This window comes from Antrostomus carolinensis, unplaced genomic scaffold (genome assembly GCF_000700745.2).
Source record: "Antrostomus carolinensis isolate BGI_N321 unplaced genomic scaffold, ASM70074v2 scaffold7594, whole genome shotgun sequence".
NCBI classification, from domain to species: domain Eukaryota; kingdom Metazoa; phylum Chordata; class Aves; order Caprimulgiformes; family Caprimulgidae; genus Antrostomus; species Antrostomus carolinensis.
The window spans coordinates 1,225-21,170 of record NW_010312735.1 but is presented as its reverse complement, the minus strand read 5'-3'; the positions used below and the strand labels follow the sequence as shown (position 1 = coordinate 21,170).

Below are 19,946 nucleotides of genomic sequence, written 5' to 3'. Positions count from 1 at the left end.
GGGGCCGGGCTGTCGCGGGCCCGCCTGAGCCGCTCCTTCCTCCGCAGGCCTGCCGGGACGATGACTTTCCAGTGGACAGCAGTTGCCACCTTTCTGTACGGTGAAATAGGAATCCTTCTGGTGCTCTGCCTGCCGTTCATTTCTCCGCTGAGGTAGGAATTCAGCGTGCTGAACAACCCCGGCTCGGTCCTCTCACCGGTTTGGGTTTATTTCACATTTTTGTTTTTGTGAACACCGAGTTCTGTTGCATCTTAAACCGGCAGTGAACTAAGCCGAAGGAATCCTGTTCAGGACTTGAGCGTCAGCAGCTTCAAGAATCATAAGCCTCTTTTCGGGAGCTTTATGTTTGCTTTACACACGCTGCTGATTCACCCGAGCAGCAGCTGAGGTTCCCAGGCTGAGCCCCACTGCTTTGCTTCTGCGGGTGGGATGTCATCTCCCAGTCTTCTCTGAGGGGTTTTTGAGGTAGGCAGTGTGCAGGCGGGCATCTGGCTTCCCTTGCTGTGAGCTCAGTAAGGAAAGAGAGGACGGTGCGGCCTTTTTCAGAGTTGTTTGTCAAGTTTGCGAGGAGCAGCTTTATGTTTTGGTGCACACTAGGCATTGTGGGTGCTGAACAGATAAGAGACATCTGATATTCAAAGCTAACCGCATACAGTGTGTGTAAGGCTGTAAGAAATCCGTGATCATTCATTTTAAAAAATGCAGACTTCAGCTTGATGCAGAAGGTTCAGGATTACTGAAATAAAGGCCTCAATAAACTTATATGTATAGATTAACAAAACACTTCTGGAACACCAACATTAAGAAAAAGAATTCATTCTTGTAAAATAAAAGCCCTTAGTAAGGGAAAGAAACAAAATGTATTACTCTTATCGTATGCAAAGGCCTAGCTTGCACCCTTTCTTAAGATTGTTTCCTGTAAGTAACTCTTCAAATTTAGTAATGTTATTTTAATTTCTTGATAAGAAATAAAGCTATCTTCACTACAAGAAGCAAGAGAAACAGAGTTATGATTTCTTTCCAGAATATCAGTAATTCTAAAAAAAAAAAACCCAAACAACCCCCTGAAAAAACCCAAGTGGGATAAAACCTTAAATCTTTTCCAAAAAATTACTGCTTTCTCATTGTTGTGTAAAAACTGTTACATGTTTGTTTTCTGCATCTTTAGATACATTTAGAATGAAGAATGCAGCTTTTAATGTAATAGGTTAAGGGTCAAAACCTAAAACAAAGCTCTGCATTGTGGAGAGTCTGAATTTAACTACATAAACCTGTGGGAGAGTTTTCAAAATGGTTGGATCATCCACAGCTGGTATCAGTGATTAGTCATGTCTCCTCAACTTTGGAAGTTGAAAGTCTTTAAAATCTAATTTAACCTCTTGATTTTTACGAGCTGAGTTGTGAGAAGTTCAGCATTCCAACATAGATTATTGAGTTCTTGTACTTTTTGTTGTTTTCCAATCAGTATGTAAGAAGGAAGGAGTATTATGGGAGTTGTCATCATCAGATTATTAATGGCTTGTGTGAGGAAACTAGCTGCAAGAATTCCTGCAGGCTGATGACACATACATAGTACATTGAGAGTACTGAAGTAGGTTTCACTTACGACATAAACAGGACTTGAGTCCGGTCTTTGTGGCTGAAAAGCAAATTCATAACCTGCAGTGTTACCAAAAATTATTCAAATACTGAACACAGTACTTTTAATTATATACAAAGGATAGATTTTTGCCCTTGGTTTGTAGCATTCAGCTATTCCTTTGAACAGTGATTTCTGAAAGAGTGAAATAGCTTTATCCTTTATGTGACATGTTCAGTTATCTTGCTAACAAAACTGTCGCAGGAATTTTGTAGGGTTAAAGATTTGATTTAGCTGCTGTGACAGTACCAGTGGGCAGCAGTTCTGCCTTGTGCATCTTGGTGGCCCGGGAGGTTGTTCTGTCAGAGCGATAAGGCACGTGTGATTAGAGACAGATGTGAACCTACTGTTCTCTAAAGTTTTGATTTACTCACTTGTCAGTCTTCAAACAGATTGTTTGCCTGTTTTGTGCCTGCACGTTTTTTGGATAGTGAGCTCCTTTTCAGATTTGCTAACAAGCTTTTGAGTTCCAGGGGAATAAGTAAATTGACAATATAAAAATGCAAGTATGCAAAAAGACAGAACTGTACTGCCAAGTGTGGTATGTCTGTAATGGTGGCCAGTGTTACAATATGGAAGGATTACATTTATGTGACTCCTGTCGCCAAAAGGAAATGTAGCATTAATAAATGTGAATTTCGATACTTGTCGAGGAAAAATAAGCATGAAAATATAACACAGGAAGACTTTGCAGTAAAGAGATCTTATTTTTAGCCTGAATATAACTTTGCAATATAGTTGGTCTAAGATCATACCTCAGAGAATCACTCTTAAGTGGAGATCAGTATGAAACTTGGAGAACTGCATGTTTAAAGAATTAGCAAGTCGTTTGAGTTGTAGCTTGGTTTAATTAAAGTAAGCTTTTTGATTGATACAGACTATGGCTGATGCTATAAAGAACTCAAATTATACTAAAAGATTTAAATGAGGTTTTTGCACATATAATGCTAAAATATTTTAATTATTGCTGGTGCAGAGCCAGGAGGAACCATTGGAGATGATGGTCAGTCTAATTTAAATTAGACTCATAGTAGGTTGGAAACTGCTTTGTTAAAGGACAAATTTTAACAGTCTGTGGAAGATGTAAATACTCTTAACCAAAGTTGGAAATTTTACTTGATACAATCAAACAGTGACTAACATGCCTGTGTTACAGCCTGTATTACTTCATTTTTGCAGTTGCACTGATTCTGATCTGCAGCAAATAACAAGAAGCTGCTCTGTTGTCTCTTGTAGGTTTTAGTTCATTTGAGAACATCAGATGGTCTTCATTTGTGCTGCAGGTGTGAATTGTTGCAGAGCCCTCCATGCAGTAATAATGAATAGACAATTGATTGTTTAAACAAAAAAAAAAGTCTTCACCACTGGGCCTCTGAAGTTGCTTCCTTAGCCATCAGTATAAAAGATAAGCCTTCTGAAGAAGGATGGTAGAGACAATCTTAATTTGTGGAGGGATTTTTATTTTATTTGGCAACAAAGAGTGTAAGGGGGTAGAAATAAAAATGATGGAATTAATTTTGCAGTCTTTACCCCATCCCTGAGTTTATTGTAGTCAGTACCAACCACAAAGTAATGCTAGCCACAGTAAAAGCTAAAATAAAGCCTATCTGGAGAGTACCTGCTAATCATGCAAGAAGTTTTCAAGTTGAACCAACTGCCTTTGCCTGTATTGACAAGAAACAAAAAAGGAACAAGCAAGTTAGATTGTTGGAAAAGTTACATATACCTGAATTAAATTATATTGCAATTAAAGCAGCTGTTTAGAGACCTTCCATAAGTCTCATATCAATAACAAGCATCTCTTCTGTGAGGTTATTGTGCTTTTCTTTTAGTGTTTAATTATTTTTGGATAACACAATGCTCTTTTACAGATGGCAGAAGATTTTTATGATTTCTCTATGGAGCAAAATGGCAGTTTTTTGGAACAAGATGTTCCTTACAATAATAGTTTTACTGATCGTCTTGTTTCTTGGTAAGTGTTAAATAATTTCTTAACAAATGTGATTAAAAAAAACCTGGTATATGGAGTTCATGGCAGTAGATTACTTGAAAGGATTCAAGCCTAATATAAATCAGCTAATTTGTTTAAAAGTTCTACAGTAGAGTGGAAGAGGGCTTATACTGCATATGTGTTGAGAATTCAAATACAATAGTAATACAGTAGTGAATTAGGAGCAAAACTGGAGCTTGGTCTAGCCTGCTGCTTGCTTTCACTTTCTCACACAAGTAGATGAACTTGAAATGTTTGGTACCAGAATTTGGCTGAGCTGCTCAGTATGCAGCAGATGGCACTCTTTCTCTTGGTTGCTGTTGAAAGAGAAAACCAGAAGAATATATCAAAGCGCTGGGCTATTTGAGTACTTTTGCTCAGCACAGATACAAAGCAGATGTTGGCTGTGTTTCTTGTATGTAGATCATAAGGTCTGTTAAGTAGGAGAAAAGCTTTAGTGACATGGAGCTTGAATGAGGACCATGTGCCTGAGTGATTTCATTTAATGTCTGTCCTGACTGCTTTGTTTGGTAAGCATCTCCCGTATTTCAGTGATGGAAACAGTTCTTCTGTGTTTCAGTGATAGAAGTAGTTCTGCTCCATAATTAGGAGAGAAGTGTTTCCAGTGCCATACAATGAAAATACTGTTTAATTCCAAACTATTTTAAATCCAAAGAAGAAATGCTTGGTTTTATTGTCTGCTGAGAGAAACTTACAGATGCACTGCAATGCTATATTCCTGATATTTAAAAAAGTACTGGAAAGGCAAATAAACTTTTTTCTTTATTTTAGATTATCTCTAGTATTACCCTTAGAAGTAGATTCTTCAGTAAATGCCTTATGACTGAGAACTGATGGATTTCATTTATTCTTCTTGAACTCCTATTGAAAACTTTGACCAAAGTTTGCTTTTGAGCTGGTGATGGTCATTGATTTCGTGGAAAGATAGATTTGGGCAGAAGTAAAGCAGTGATGAAGTGCTTGCTCCATACCATATGATGACAGGTTACTGCAGGACTGGAATCTTCCTATAGCACGAGGATATAGACTTTTGTTTGGTCTTAATCTTTGTTTTATTGTTTGAAGTGTCACTTCAAATCTTTTTTTTTTCTTTCCCTTCTCAATAACTTTTGAATTTAAAGAGGCAGTCAGAAGTGATGTTATTCACACATCCTTTTCTTTGGAGTTGATTTTGTCTGCTTAGATAAATGCAGCAGCAATTTAATAACACATGGCCAAAATATTCTGCAAGAACTGATGATGTGTCACAAAATGTGTATTTTTGTTGATGTGCAGAAGATTTTCAGTGCTGTTTTGGCCTTAAGTATGTATGATGACCTTAAGTATACAAATTGTAATAAGAACTCTTAATTGGGTTAGGTTTTGTTTTTCTGTGAATGTAAGTCCTAATTAATTATTTTATCCTTTCAGAAGCGTTGGCAGTGTATTGGCCCTTCTGTAGAACTGTTAGGAGTACATGAAGGATGAAAGGCAGATGAAAGAAAGCTGAGGTGTAGCTTACCCCCTTGTTCTGTTTATATTCAACACTGTGTCACTCCAGTCTTCCTATTTTGGTGGATGTTACAGAAATAAATTTTTCCCTCTGTGATTCAAGCATAAAGTAGACACTTCTGTCATTACTAAAATACACGCTTATCTAACAAATTCCATCTGAGGCAAATACTTCAGAAGACATATCTTCTTTTCCCTTCTTTCTGTTTTCTCTCTGTTTGTCCACTGCCTGGATTTTAATTCAGTTGTCAGCAGTGACATTTTGACACTGCCTGTAGCATCCCTGGTAGCACTTTTAGGATGTGTGGCTTTGCCTGATCCCTGGTGGCGGGGTGCAAGCGTTGGAAATGACTGTTCAGGCATGTTTTGCACAGTGGTTTGGCATATCTCTATAGAGATGTGTTATATTGCTTAGTGCTTTATCAAGACCTGTCTTTAAAATGTATGGATCACATAAGTGACGTCACTATTTGTCCTATGCCTGTTTGCTGAGCAGAAAGTCCAACTACGTATTTCTAGTACTGTGTCTGGTTTATTATACCTGCATACCCACAGATGTGAGTAAGAACAAGCTGGTTTTGTTTGCAGACGCTGTTAGAGAAGTTAGGAAGTACTCGGCTGTTCAAGTGAATGAAAAGGCTGCAAATGTCAACGCCAATGCCTTTGATCATATTCAGATGAAACTCTTCAGATCCCAAAGAAACGTCTATCTCTCAGGTTTTTCCTTATTTCTTTGGCTGTAAGTATAACAATTTTCTGATTTCCACATAGCACCTTTCTTACAGGAACTATTGCGCAAATGAATGCAACTATAAAAAAAAATCAGAAGGCCGATTTTAGGAGATTAAAGAATCTGTGAGCAGATTGGCTATGAAACGAGTAAGATTAGGGAAAATAATATCTTACAAATGTTTGAAGATTGGAAGGATATGTGAGCAACACATGGAAAAAACATTTTGAATGTTTGAGAAAACATTATTTTGCAGGAGAAGTTTCTTCAGGGAATATTCATTTCCTTCCTTAAACTTATGCTCTATGTTTTGTTTGTTTTGAACATGGAAAACTGGAATAAAAAACCCTCAAAAGTTAAAGTTCTGTTAAAAGAATATGTTGCAAACTGTTGTTATTACATCCTGCTTTGTTAAGAAGCAAAGCTTGAGTCTGACTTGAATCACTTTGTGTAAAGCTCAAAGTTAGAAACTGTAGGATAATGTTCCAGCTTCTGAGGAAAGTTTCAGGTGTTATTACACACAGAATCACAGAACGGTAGGGGTTTGAAGGGACCTCTGGAAACCATCTCATCCAGCCCCCCTGCCAAAACAACTTCACCTAGAGCGAGTCGCACAGGATTACGTCCAGGTGGGTTTTGAACATCTCCAGAGATAGAGACTCCACAGCCTCTCTGGGCAGCCTGTCCCAGTGCTCTGTCACCCTCACAGTAAAGAAGTTTTTCCCCATATTCAGGTGGAACTTCCTGTGTTCCAGTTTGTGCCTGTTGCACCTTGTCCTGTCACTGAGCATGTCACTGAGAAGAGCCTGGCCCCATCGTCTTGGCACTTGCCCTTTAGATATTTATAAGCATTGATAAGATCCCTTCTCAGTCTTCTCTTCTTATTTCAGATCAAGCACTTTGTGGCAACTGTCCTGCTATGATATTATGATCTTAAGTGTGGTATCCCTTTTAGGATGTTTGAATGCAGCTAATAAAACAGGGTAACAGGAAGAACAGTTCTGTACTGCCCTGCAGTAGCAACCAAGACTACCTGTGAATCTTCACAGTGGCCATAACAACCTGCAGATCTTCTCAGTTGGGCAAGGAGCACATGGACTGATTAGACACAGATAATGTGAATGAATGGAAACAGACATGTTGGTCAGATGGCTTCCTCTTTGTACATTTTTATGGTGACACTGGGCAAAGACTGCTGACCCTCTTCTGAATTCCTTCAGTCAGCTGCTTGACATTGCCTTGGTGTGCAAAAAGAACACAGGACGAGTTGATGCCTGGAATCACAGAGACTTCAGAAAAGAAGCAACAGGCCAGGTACCTGGTAAATTCTGACTTTAGGTAAAAAGTACTTTTTCTACTATTAAGAACAGTCAAACACTGGAACAAGGACCCTGAAACAACACGGTGGAATCTCCATCATTGGAGATGATTGGAACTCAACTGGACAAGCCCCTGAGCAATATGCTCTCCCTGTTCCTGCTTTGGCCAGGAGGTTGGACAGGATGACCTCTGGAAGCCCCTTTCAACCTACATGGTTCTGTGATTCTGTTTTAGTAATGATGTTTTACTGACTCCTGACTGCTGCATCTGTAAATTAATAAGCAATAGTGAACCATGCTAGCCCGTGGAATAGTAGTGGCAAGAGGACCTTAACTTTTTTATTAAAACCAAAAAAAGTAAAAAAATGAGCTTTCAATGAAAAAAGGAGAAGGGCTTATCTTGAAAGCCAAAAGGTCTATTAATAGACTTTCAGTTATGAAAATGCCAATTGGATTTTCAAATTTGTTTTGAAGAGCAGCTGCATAGTTATATTACAGGAATTCATTTAATTCAGTCTTGCTTTGGCCTTTTCTTGATTCAGCAACATACTGCTTTGAAAGACTCCAAGATGAATAATGAAAGTAGTGGTGCAGAGAAGTGATCACGAGATCACATCAAGGGAGGTATTTGCAAAGCTTAGATTTCAGGTGCCGTATGAGTGCTGATATTCATGCGTGTTCTGATTTATATGGTATTGACAGAATACTTTGAAGATTAATATGCTCACATTGCTAATTTTATTCTTGTAAGGCCTTTTATAAAGCTGTGAGGCTTTGGGTTTGTTTTTTTTTGTCTTGTACTCATTACCATAACACGTTGCTTTGTATTCAGAGGTCTATCCTATTTAAAGTACTAGGTCATTTCAGAGTATTTCAGCCTTTAAGCAAGCAGGTCTCTGACCCCTTAATGTCTGTGCGTTTTTGGGAGGAGGGAGGTTCTGTATCAGGTAAAAATCAGATTTTTCATGGATGAAAATCTTTTCAGTTTCTTATTATGCTGCTATTTGTCATCGATGAGCCTGGATGTTTCCCTTCAGGTGCTCAAACAGTCCTCTCGTGGTTTTGTTTTCACATCTAATGCAGAGAGAGAAAAGGGTTTCTTTTGTTGGGGTTTTTTTGTTTTGTTTTGTTTTGTTTTTTTAATTTGTGCTGTGAATTACTCTGCTTTTCACTGTGTTTCTCCAACAGTGTATTGAGACGTACCGTTACCCTTCTTACTCAGTTGGCAAAAGGAATGACATCTCATGCAGCTCTGGAAACGCAAGTAAATGATGCTACTGAAGCAGCCAAAAAATACATGGCCGAGAATGAAAGGCTGCGGGAGGTATCTTTGAACTTGTTTTAGTTATTTTCTCATACAGTCAGGCGTTAGTACAAGATACTCTGGGGTGGTTTGCTACTGAATAATATTAATTCATTTTTTTTCTTCTGGAACAGGGAAGAACAATGTTCATATAATACGTAATTCAAAATACTTAATACAAATTTCAGTAGCATTTTATTAACAAAGGAAACTAAAGTAACCAAATAAATTAAGTTTTGTCTTTCCAGTACAAATTTCATCACAGTACTAATACATCCTTGAAATATCTCTTTGAGGATCACTGGAGCATATGTTAGGTATTTCCCAAGTATGAAATTATTCCAAAATTTTTGAATTTGGTATTCTGTCAAAATGATCCAGACTCCCTTCCTCAGCCATGGAATTTGTCTCTTTACTGCATACTGGTAGTTTGCTTTGGTTTTTTTCTCTCTCTATCCTGTTGGGATTTGGCCAAAAGTCCTCTTTTTGTTCTACTTTCACATTCTCTTAGCAACACATTCTCTTAGCTGCTTGTAAGTAATGGCCAGAAACGGGAAACTGTATTCCTGTCTGTTTCTATTTGTGTGTTTGATTGCTTGGTTTGCAGAAACAGTGGTAGCCACAGGTACAGCCAGCATGTTATAGCTGGTTCTCCATTGCACTGGAGATGCAAGGTGTTCAGAAGTGGTTTATTTTAACTTTATATAGATACTATGACTTAGGTTCCTCTGTGGCTTTGCCTCTGCATTTGTGTTCATTAACAAGCATGCTTCATTCCACCATCAGAGAGAGTCAGGAGCAATTGCATATGGGGCACTGGCTATAAGTATAAATACTGTAAGTTTACTCCAGTGTGCTAGGTCTGCACTGTCTTCTGTTCAGAGGTTCCATGGAGCACAGGACTTAAGGTAAAAGTTTACAGAAGTAACTTTTTATGTATTAGTAGAAAGAAAATTTTCTTCAGCTCTTTTCTTTGAATTGTTTACCAATCTTTAGAAACAGTTCTTTTCCTTCTTAAAGTAATCTTTTGCCTCTGCTCCCACCAGTGCCCAGTAAGCTCTGATATCACCAGTTCACCTAACAGCTGTTCATCTTGGTTGTTCAATTTTTCTTTTTTCCATTAAGCATTTACCACTTTTTTACCATTTTTGTAACAGAGATTATACTTGGTTGGATAACAGAGGCTATATGAGCCAAGGGTCTAATTATGTGGTTTAATCCTTATCCTATCTGCTATTTTAAGTCATCAGTAGCAATTGCCTTAATGATAAGAGTGTGTCTAAGTATAGTAATGCCAATATTTTCAGAGTATGGGGAGTATACTGCTCTTGTGTCTAGTATTTATGGGGCTCTTCCCGAATCCTTTCCTAGTGTTTTCTTGAATTTCAGTGGAAATCTAATGTGGGCATTGAGGTATTCTGAAGACTGAAGAAGTAGCTGAAAACCTACAAGGAGAGATTTGAGATGTATAATACTATTTAAATCCAAGTAAATTATTAGAACAAGTTACACATAAACATGGCAATGTTCGGTCACTTGCAGTCCCAGTGTATGTCTTGTAGAAAAGCCATTTCTGACCTAAACAGAAGTTGTGGGTTTGATGCAGAAATACAAAGTACTCTTACACAGGAGATTATGCCATACTATGACAAGTGTGCCATCACTATCAACTTAAAACATTGAGCATTTTTTTTTCCCCTAGAATAACTGAGTATCAGCCTGCGTCATGTTGGCACTTGATAAAACCTGTCACTTTGCAACATCAAGGCTGACATTCTCTGTTTGTTTGGCATTAATGTCAGACTAATGAAAACAAAAATAATTGTAGCAACTGTGGTTTTTAATAGGCCTTGACTGAAAAAGGAAGCAGTAAAAACAAAGAGTCAGCGGAAGCAACTGATGAAGAGTTGAAGAAGGAAGTTGAACATTTGAAAGCAGACCTACAGAAGACTTCAAGCGGTACGTACTGGTTAGGACTTCTTCACAAGTAACAAAAACATTACTTCAACACTCAATGTCAAAAATTTATTCTAGATGTAGCATTAACTACACCAGTTTACAGAACACTGGACTTGGGGTTTCTTTACCTTTGACTAGGAACTGGAAAAGCATGCTGTTGCCATCTCCATATTTTAGTAAATGTTTTTATTATGAAAATGTGCATGGTGTAATTTGAACACCTTAGTTAAACTGTAATTATTAACAAATTGAAGTGACCTATTTAAGTGGTGTTGACTTGTCTTCATCAATGACATGACCAGGATGTGGAATCAGTCGCAGGTTGCTTATAGGCATCAGATTGATATTTCATGTCATACATATCAGCCACTTTCCCTGTATAAAATGGGAAGTACGTAGTTGATGTTTTTTCTATAAAGTAGGATTTTGGTCAGATAGCAGAAAAGTCCTTGACTAGTATTCTATATTTATGTATCTCTTGCAGCAGAGGTGTAAGCATTTAAAAAAAAAAATTATTTATTTTTCTTTCTACAAGGCAACATACCTTGCAATTTGTAACATAATGCTTTTGCTAGCAGCTTCCGTGTTTAAGTTTTACGTTGCCAAAACTGCTTTCTTGAGATTGAGATAGAAGCAGATTTTACCTGTTTAGTTCTGTCTTATTGGGATCTGTCAAGGTGTGTGATGCTTACGAACACTTGTTCATCTGAAGTTAGTGTTTTTAAGATAACACTGCTTGTGACCTTGTAAGCATTAATCAGATGTTCAGACTGTAACAAAATACAGATTTTCATAGTACCAGATAGCATGTTGTCATCAAAACATATTCCTGCTTTCATGTTGCATGGCATTGCTACAAAGCTGTAAAAATAACAGCAGATTAAAATCATTTTCATTCTTCACTGGGAAGATGAACAAGAACTGTAGAACAGCTGTTTTCAGCTGGGCTTGAAGCAACAAGAATCTTTAAATTGAGGGTCTCCTTAGTCCACATTCTCAGGCAGGTTTGATTGTTCGATTCCCTCTCCTGCTGTTTTCTTAAGGAAAGTGGGGAAAACTGCCTTTGAAGTGACAGGATCAATGAAAAACTTAAATGTGTATGTTTTATTTAAACTAACTGGTGGTATGTAACATTAATAAAATGTGAGCTTTTCAGTGAGGAATGCTAGAGAAAGCTAAGGAATAAATACATTTACCACATGCTGCTTCAGCTGCATTCTCCCTGTGGGCTGTTGTCCATCCCAGAGATGTATAAATTAAGGCATGCTTGAGTCTTTTGTGAGGGGGAAAGAGGGAGAAAGGGTCTTTTTAAGGAATGAATAGGAAAATATTTACAACCCTTGCCCTGATGCCATCCCCCTCATTGCCAAAACAGAAAACTCCATGGTTACGTTAATTACTGTGGTCAGCTAGATGGTGTTAAGGTATGTCTGTCTTATTTTTTTAATAAGTTTTCTTATACATCATTTTCAGCAAACAGATAGCCAGAAAGTTTAAGTACTTGATAACAGCCACGGATCTGTAGACACGAATTTCTATGGAGTATTAAGAGATTTCATGTGAATGGAATTTACTGTTTTCTTTTGAAATGTCTGCAACTAGGTAGGTGAATGTTGAGTTTCATGCTTGCTAAGTGCAAGCAATGCATTACACAGTCCCAAAGTTGAGACTGAAGAGCTTATTTTACCTCTGTTTAACAGTTTGTTTCAAGCCACTGAGCTCACATGACTGAAGTGACCTTTCCTTTGTGTTCACAAAGTCCAATCCATGAAATTTTGGGGGTATTTTGTCGGGGGGGTAGGGAGTGAAGAGTGTGTGGGGTGTCACCTAGTAGAGAAACAAGGCAAAACTACTATAAAAAGGAGAACTTTACTGATTTGGTTTTTTGGATTTTCTTTTAGTTTTTCTTTTTCAGCTATAGTATCAGTAAGAGTCATAAACCTGTATTTTGTTCTTGTTTGGTTGGGGTTTGGGGGTTTTTTGCTACTTAGATGAAAAACAAGTATGATCTTTTTCACAGAGCAGTTTCAAATATCCATTGCTCTGGTCTGGTGCATTTGTTGAGCTAGTTACGCAGGGTGACGGGGTGGTATGTTACTTTAGAGTAGACCACGTGTTGAAAGGTGGGTTGCCTCAATAGAGTGGCACTCAGGAGGAGTCCTAAATCTAAGTCTGCTTCCTAAGTGTAAGTCTCCTTCGTGTTTAAATAAGGCAGTTTAGTATCAGATTAGTGCTGTGACTTCAGGGGAGATGCAAATTTTCTGTAAGGTTTTGATCCAGTATTTACAACTTCTGGCAGAGAAAATACTGTATATCTCCTCTTTCTGAAATTCTGACTGAAATTATAGTGTGCACAGTGATTATCACAGACTTTCAGGAAACTCATCTCTAGTTCTTTAGCTTTTTAGCCTTTACAGGAAATGCAATCTACCTTATTTTTTCATAAGTGAAATCCCAAGTTAAGAAGACATTTTGACACTTGCTGTGCTCTGGGCAGGTGGGGCGGAAGAATGAAAATACAAGGCAAAGACTGAGTAGTGAAATTACAAAAATCTGAGGAAAGGCTGGAAACAAGTGATAGTTACTTCAGCCAAACTTGTTTTCTTTTCAGACTTGACTTTACTCTTGATGCCTTCTTTCACTTTATTGTGGAAGTGAAGGAAAGAGGGCTAGTTCTTCACTACTTTATTGCAGACCCCCATACTGGGGGCTTTATAGGCACCCAGCAGTGGGGCTAGCACTTTCAGAGCCTAAATCCATTTTTAGCATACCTGGACATGTAATAACATGACTGTTTAGAAACCTTCTGAGATGATATTTTATTGATACAGTTGTATATTATGAAAAATGTTTTAACGCTACCTAGAAATAAATGTAACTCCTCCTAGGAGCACCCAGTGCAGATGAGAGAATGTTTCTCATGCTGCACATTAGATATAATTTCTAACAAAATGTTGATTCAGATAATTGAAGGCACTCAGTATGGCTGCTGATCTCAGACCTGTAGGGATTTTCTGAGGCAAGAAGAGATGCTATGATGCTGTTTAATTTTGATAGTTTTGAAAATTGTCCAAAAAGCTACAAGAAAACAAACTGTCAAGAGTATGAGAGAAGTTTGATAAAGCAGCTGTCCTTACAGCAATGCTTGGGTTTTCTTTATATGTATTGTTGTGATAGGCATACAGTGGGGCAGGAGGAAATTCTGATGAAACTTCCCTGCATCCTTTAATGAGGTTTGTTTTGTGTACAGAATATATCACAAGACTGCGTTTTGTTTCAAGGTTGCATAGTGCTGTAGGAGACGGGAATAAGAGACCAACAATTCTTGTGAAGGGCTGGTTTTGAAATAGCTTTTAATTGTTGACTATCCTAGAAAGTATGTGTGTACAGATGTACAACTCTCACTTATATCCTAAGATTACTAGGTGTTAGAAAGAGATAAACAATACCAGCATTGTGAATACATTTCATGGAACTGTTGCTGAGAGTGAGAGTTCAGCTTGACCTTTGTGTTGCCATGGCTGGTGCCATGTATGAAAACTATATTTATGTTGAGCTCCACTGAAGCACTCCAGTTTTTAAAAATGGACAAATAAATGAAAAAAAAAAAAACCAACACCAAAACTATCAGCTTTCTTTTGTAAGCTGAAAATAGGAGATACAAGTTAAAAGAGTTGGCCACAGTCTCATGTTATTTAGCCAATGGCAGAAGGAGGTTTAGAAAGAAAATCCATCTTATTTAACCTTACATTTTAACTATGAGATCATAACCTTCCACAATGTCACATGCAATGAGAGTGAATATTCATATTTGTTGATTTGAAGGGATGGTGCTGCATACAGCAAGCGTGGTTTTGTTATACATGGCCATTTATGCCATATGAAGATGCTGTAACATCCTTTTTGTAAGAAAATTTCATTGAGGTTGGGGCAAACTTGTGTGTCATTTTTTCTCCCTGCCTTCTCTTTTTAAAAACTTTAACTGACCATTACATCTTAAGGAGAGAATTTGGAATTAGTATGGAATTACCTGACTGGAGTTGTATTCCCAGCTTTACAGCGTATTTGTTGGCAAATCTCTTGTCCCATCAGTGCGTAAATTCTTAAATGTGAATAGCCCTTTCTCAACTTGAAGACTCTTAAAAGAGAGGGGTCTTAGTCTTAAACTAGTCCAAATCATTTGGGTTTTAGACTTGTATTGTGAGCAATGCTAATTTAAGTTCCAGATCGTTTCCTTAGCAGCAAGCACTGTAAGTCAAGTGATTTAGTCAGCCCCGTACTAGTAGCTGTGCAGGGAAATGCCCAAAGAATCATTGCTTGCTTTTGTTGCTATTTGGTTTTGGTTTACTGTTCAGTTCTCCACGCTTGTTGAAATGAGAATGCAACAGAAATGCTACAGCTACTGAGCTGTGGTAACCTCTTCAGAGCCGTTTTATTCCTCATCGTGCTTCAAATTTAGAGGAATCTGAACTAAACTATCTGTCCTGGAACAGGATACAGAGAATGTGGTAAGGGAACAAGTTCTCTGCTTCTCCCAGACTGCACGTTACATTAGTTTATGGACCTCTGTTCACACATAAGTGTAAAGGGATAAAGTTCTTCAGAATTGTTGATACACTGCTCTAAGTATATTTTGTTGATTTTTCTTTGAAGGGAAGGGGAAGGATACAGAGGCTGTATTTCAGTTTTGGGACCTACCGACTATTCCTCTCATTAGTTGCATTAACATAGAAGCAGCATTCTCACCTCCTGCCTGCTCGTGCATTTACTTGGTAGGAACAATCAGCTGTTGGGTTTTGCTTGCTGCCAGTCCAGCTGTTCTGTCTCCTGTGAGGCAAAGTAACATGCCAAATGGAAGCCAGAAATAACAACTGACTGTGTTGTGCACACAAAGGGTCTTCTGTTTTCTGCTGGAGGAGCGTTCATATGATGTGATCCATATGACAAACAATATACCTGTATGATTGATTTTGCTGCACTGTAGTGTTTGTGCAATGGCAAGATAGTTGAGCAGTGATGTACGGATGGTCTCTGTTGCTTGACAAGGAGACATCTAGAGAAGCTGGCGTGCTGGGGAATGCACATTGTCAAAGATGTGATGCTCATTTTTATTGTGTGACCCCAACAGGAATGAGCCTTGATTTGGGTTTGTTTGGGTTTTGGGTTTTTTTGTCCATAGCCAACACAGGTGGAAAGGACAATCTGTTCTTTGCTTTTTCTTCTTCCAGGGTTAGGTCAGCTATTCCTGTCATACATCTGTTTTGGTCAAAACATTGAAACAATGCAGTGGCTTGTTTGCTTTTTTGGTTTGCAGATACTTTTAGATATTTTGTTCATGTTTTAAAGATACAGTAGTTTTTAGTTGCAACTGAAGTACTGTGCTGCTGCTTGTAAACAGCTAAATAGTATTAGATCAATAACATTGAGTTATGATTTCTTCAGAAATGAGATATTGTTAATTTTTACTATGCACAAAAATGTTTAAACAAATGCAAAATTTAGCTTTCTAATTAGCAGATTCTTGAAGAGGTAAAAAGATGTGTGCATATGTTTTTTGTCTACAACTTAAAATTCAGAAGCGTATTAAATTGTCACAAGTTTATTTTAGAGTGATTTCCAAATTCTACTGTTGAATATTTTAAACAGTAGCAAGATCAGAGAGAGGTAAATGAAATGGAGTTTGACTTGTCAGATGTGTGGGAATCACGGTTATTCCAAATACCAAAACCTTTAGAAAATGTTTTTTGTATTGGTGCTGTCAAGAATGCATTAAAGGATGAGGGATATCTGTGTAAGAGTATGGGAATGAAAGAAATAATGTAAAGAGATGGGATGAATTTTTGACCCATGTTGGAATCAATAGACATAAGTATAATTAACTTCAGTGTACGAGAACTTCAGGTAAAAGTTCTATTGCTGGAAAACCACTCGCAGACTTTTAAAATAAGAATGACTTAGAATCTATGCTTTCAAATTAATTAATTAAAAACAGCAGAAATGCTAGGGGAGGGAATCTTCCTTTTTGCATGTAGGAGAGTGGTCAAATCTCGTGTCCTGATGTTTCAAGAACTAGCGCCCAAAGAGGAACGTGTTTCAGACCAGAGTGCTGGTGCTTAACAACAAACATATCTAGCTCCTCTTTTGAGAACAGGCTCTTACAGAGGTGCTGCAATTCTTGACTGTCTCGGTGGTCTCTGGGAAAGAACAGCCTGTCTCAGGGAGTTCACAGTTGAAGGAGGATTGAGCCACATTTTTGGAACAAGGAAAATTGCAAATGTTTGGGTTTTTTAATTTCTGCTGTCAAGATTTGGTTTTTAAATATGGCTATGTGGGGCAGCGTTGTAGGTCATTAACAACGTTTCTCTATTGTAGCATGAATAAATAAGCTTTAGTGTATGCCTCTGCTGCTACAGGAGAGAAATAGAAAGATACCTGAGATACCTATAGGAGAAGAACATAAAAATGTCTAAATGACCTTACTCGAATGCTTACACACCATCTTAGGAGAAATGGCTTTATGAAACTTTGTGCTGATTTACCCTGCATGGTAAAGTAGCCTCTGTGGAGTCCTGGGCTGTTTTGTACTGCAGCGCAGACACACTGTCAGTTTATTGCTGTTGAGATTGTGAGTAGAGTAATAATTACTTTTTCTCATGTTAAAAACCTATTCACAATTGTCTGTCCTACCAACACCATTTCTCCTTTTCTCATGCATAAAGTGATGCTTCTAATGGATTCATGCATAGTAAAATACATAACAGGGTGAAAAGAGGGGATCTGTGCTCCTATAATAATGTATTATCTCTCTCTTCCTGCCTGCCCCCCACCCCCATTTTATAGATGGCACCAGTTGCTTTGCTAAAACCTTGCCCGATGTTTGAGTTCTCCCTTTGTTTTAAGAGGGCTGACAGGTTTGGTTTTGGGGTTGTAGAGTTCTGTTTTTCTAGAACTGTCTTCTCCAATGTGACAGAACACTGTAGTCATCACTAAATTGTCACCTCTGTCAACAGTTTATTGGTCTTGCCCTTATGAGGAAAGGCTGAGGGAGCTGGGTCTCTGTAGTTTGGAGGAGACTGAAGGGGTGACCTCGTTAATGTCTATAAATACATAAAGGGCGAATCTCAGGAGGATGGAGCCAGGCTCTTCTCAGTGATGTCCAACGGTAGGACAAGGGGCAGTGGGTGCAAGCTGGAGCACAGGAGGTTTCACATAAACATAAGGAAAAACTTTTTCACTGTGAGAGTGACAGGCCACTGGAACAGGCTGCCCAGAGAGGTTGTGGAGTCTCCTTCTCTGGAGGCATTCAAAACCCACCTGGACGCCTTCCTGTGTGACCTACTGTAGGTGATCCTGCTCTGGCAGGGGGGTTGGACTGGATGATCTTTCAAGGTCCCTTCCAATCGCTAACATTCTGTGATTCTGTCATTCTTACAGCCCCTTCCTGTTCCTTGTGCTGCTCTTTCTGAACACAAGTCATTCTCTTTCACCTCCCTGTCCTGCACATCTCTTCCTGTGTCGACCTGTGATGCTCTCTTTTAAATTTAAGCATTTTTAGAGGAAGGACTGTCTAGTGCAGTGGAGCCCTAATACATAACTAGGGCTCTGAGGAACTGCAGGAATAAAAGTAATAATTGAAACACTAATTCTGATATTTTACAGCTCTCCACAAGGCAAATAATGAAGTGACTGCAATTAAAAAGCAGTCTGAAGGCCTTAAAAGAGAATATGATCGTCTGATGAAAGAATATGGACAGCTTCAGGTAGGTGGTTCTAGATTGCTATATGAGCACGATGTTCTGAGATTACTAAGAAAATTATGCTTGTTGGGTATTTATTGTGTCAGAGAATTTACTAAAAATCTTTAGTATACCATAAAGTTACAATGTGCAGCACTCCTTAAACGTAATCAAAATAGTAGAATTTTGGTATTCAAGGACTGAACAAGTAATAATTGAAACACTAATTCTCATATTTTACAGCTGAACGGCAAAGCTATTAGCATTTTCTTTTTTGCACTTCAGGTGGCAAAGCTCGGGTCATCATTAGGACTTGGTTTTGCTGTCACTTGGGAAATAAGATTCAGATAGTTTTGCATGTGACGATCAAACAGATCTTGTAAGAAAATGATAGGTGTAGTGTGTGTGTGTATGGTATATACATAATTTATAAGAGTAATTTTATTTTGTTTGCTCTTTAAACATGCTTTTGCAATACTAAATCATAAATGTTGCAATACTGTTGATACGCAAGAACAAAAACAAACCGAACAAACAATAAAACAACAAACAGCCTAGGCTAAACACAGGCTACTATAAAGATTCAAACTGAAGTACAAAATAAATTTAAAAAGAGGCATAGCAAGCAAAAGCTGCATTAGCAGTTTGATTGGCTTTGCATATGTGCATAATACCCATGATATATACAATAATTATCTCTAGTACTTTGTTGTCTGACAGGTGTTTGTATGTTCTGTGCCTAACACCTGTGTCAGAATTCAACCAACACTTAATAAAAATGAAAATTAGCCTGTTTACAAGTAAGGGTCTTAGAGAAAATAAATTATTGAAGTTTAAATTACAGTGACCTGCTTTTCAAGAGCAACTGTTTTTGTCTTGTATTTTTTTTTTTTAAAGGCAAATTTGGGCTGGTTATAATCATTTTCCTGTACTGCATGAAGCCACTTAGTGATTCCCAGCCTCACCCTATTACAGAGATTGCTCAACTGATCTCTGTGTTTGAGTTAAGACCACCATGCATGTCCTGCCTTTGTTGTGCTTCCTTGTGTAGTGAGCCATAGTAGTCCTGCTGCATTTCTGACAGTCTTGTGGTCTAGAACATGCATCCTTACAGTTTTCTGTGTTTACCTCTGAATAGAAAGAACAGAAGGTACTGAGCACATGGTAGATGCAGCTCCTATCAACTAAAGCTATCAGTTGATAGCAGAAAACATTTTCTGCTGAGTTTGCTGCACAGCTCAGCTGTAATGTGAATGGAGAGCAAAAGTGGACTGCGTGGCTGTTACTGTATGAGGATCAGAAGCATACGTGTTATGTGGGGTAGTACTGATGGGACTACAGCTTGGAAGGCTGTATAGCGACCAAATCAGATATGACTGCAAGAGGGCAAGATGTGGCATCTGGAGACAACAGTTTCTGATCTTGCCAAACATTAAAAAAATGGTTTTATTCTGTCTCTTTTTCAGGACAGTTTAAATGAAGCAGAAAACAAGAAAGACCTGTAGGTGCATAGAAGATGGATGGTGTCGGTATGGTTGCTTCAATGTGAAAAGCCTTGTGCTGTTCAGGCTTCTGATGCATATCTGAAAAAAAACCTTGATTTTTCTGAAAAGCAAATGCACTGCAGGTCACTATTCAGATTCCTCTAATATATATTGGTTGCCAAAATATTCTGTATTGCAAATAAAATGTTAAGTGGCTTACCCAACTTTACCGTGGAGTTTGTCACTGCTCTTGTGAGGAGAAACTCAAAAATCT

General features: G+C 38.2%; 1 protein-coding gene across 1 annotated transcript; it reads left to right on the top strand.

The window, feature by feature from the left end:
• The first annotated feature begins 51 nt into the window (after nt 1–51).
• On the top strand, nt 52–19,693 carry BCAP29 (B cell receptor associated protein 29). The gene is made up of 7 exons (XM_010167084.1): nt 52–152; nt 3,511–3,611; nt 5,730–5,880; nt 8,379–8,514; nt 10,341–10,452; nt 18,112–18,212; nt 19,655–19,693. Exons 1-7 carry the CDS (start codon nt 61–63, stop codon nt 19,691–19,693), a joined length of 732 nt encoding a protein of 243 aa, XP_010165386.1. The 5' UTR covers nt 52–60.
• Nucleotides 19,694–19,946: the final 253 nt, after the last annotated feature.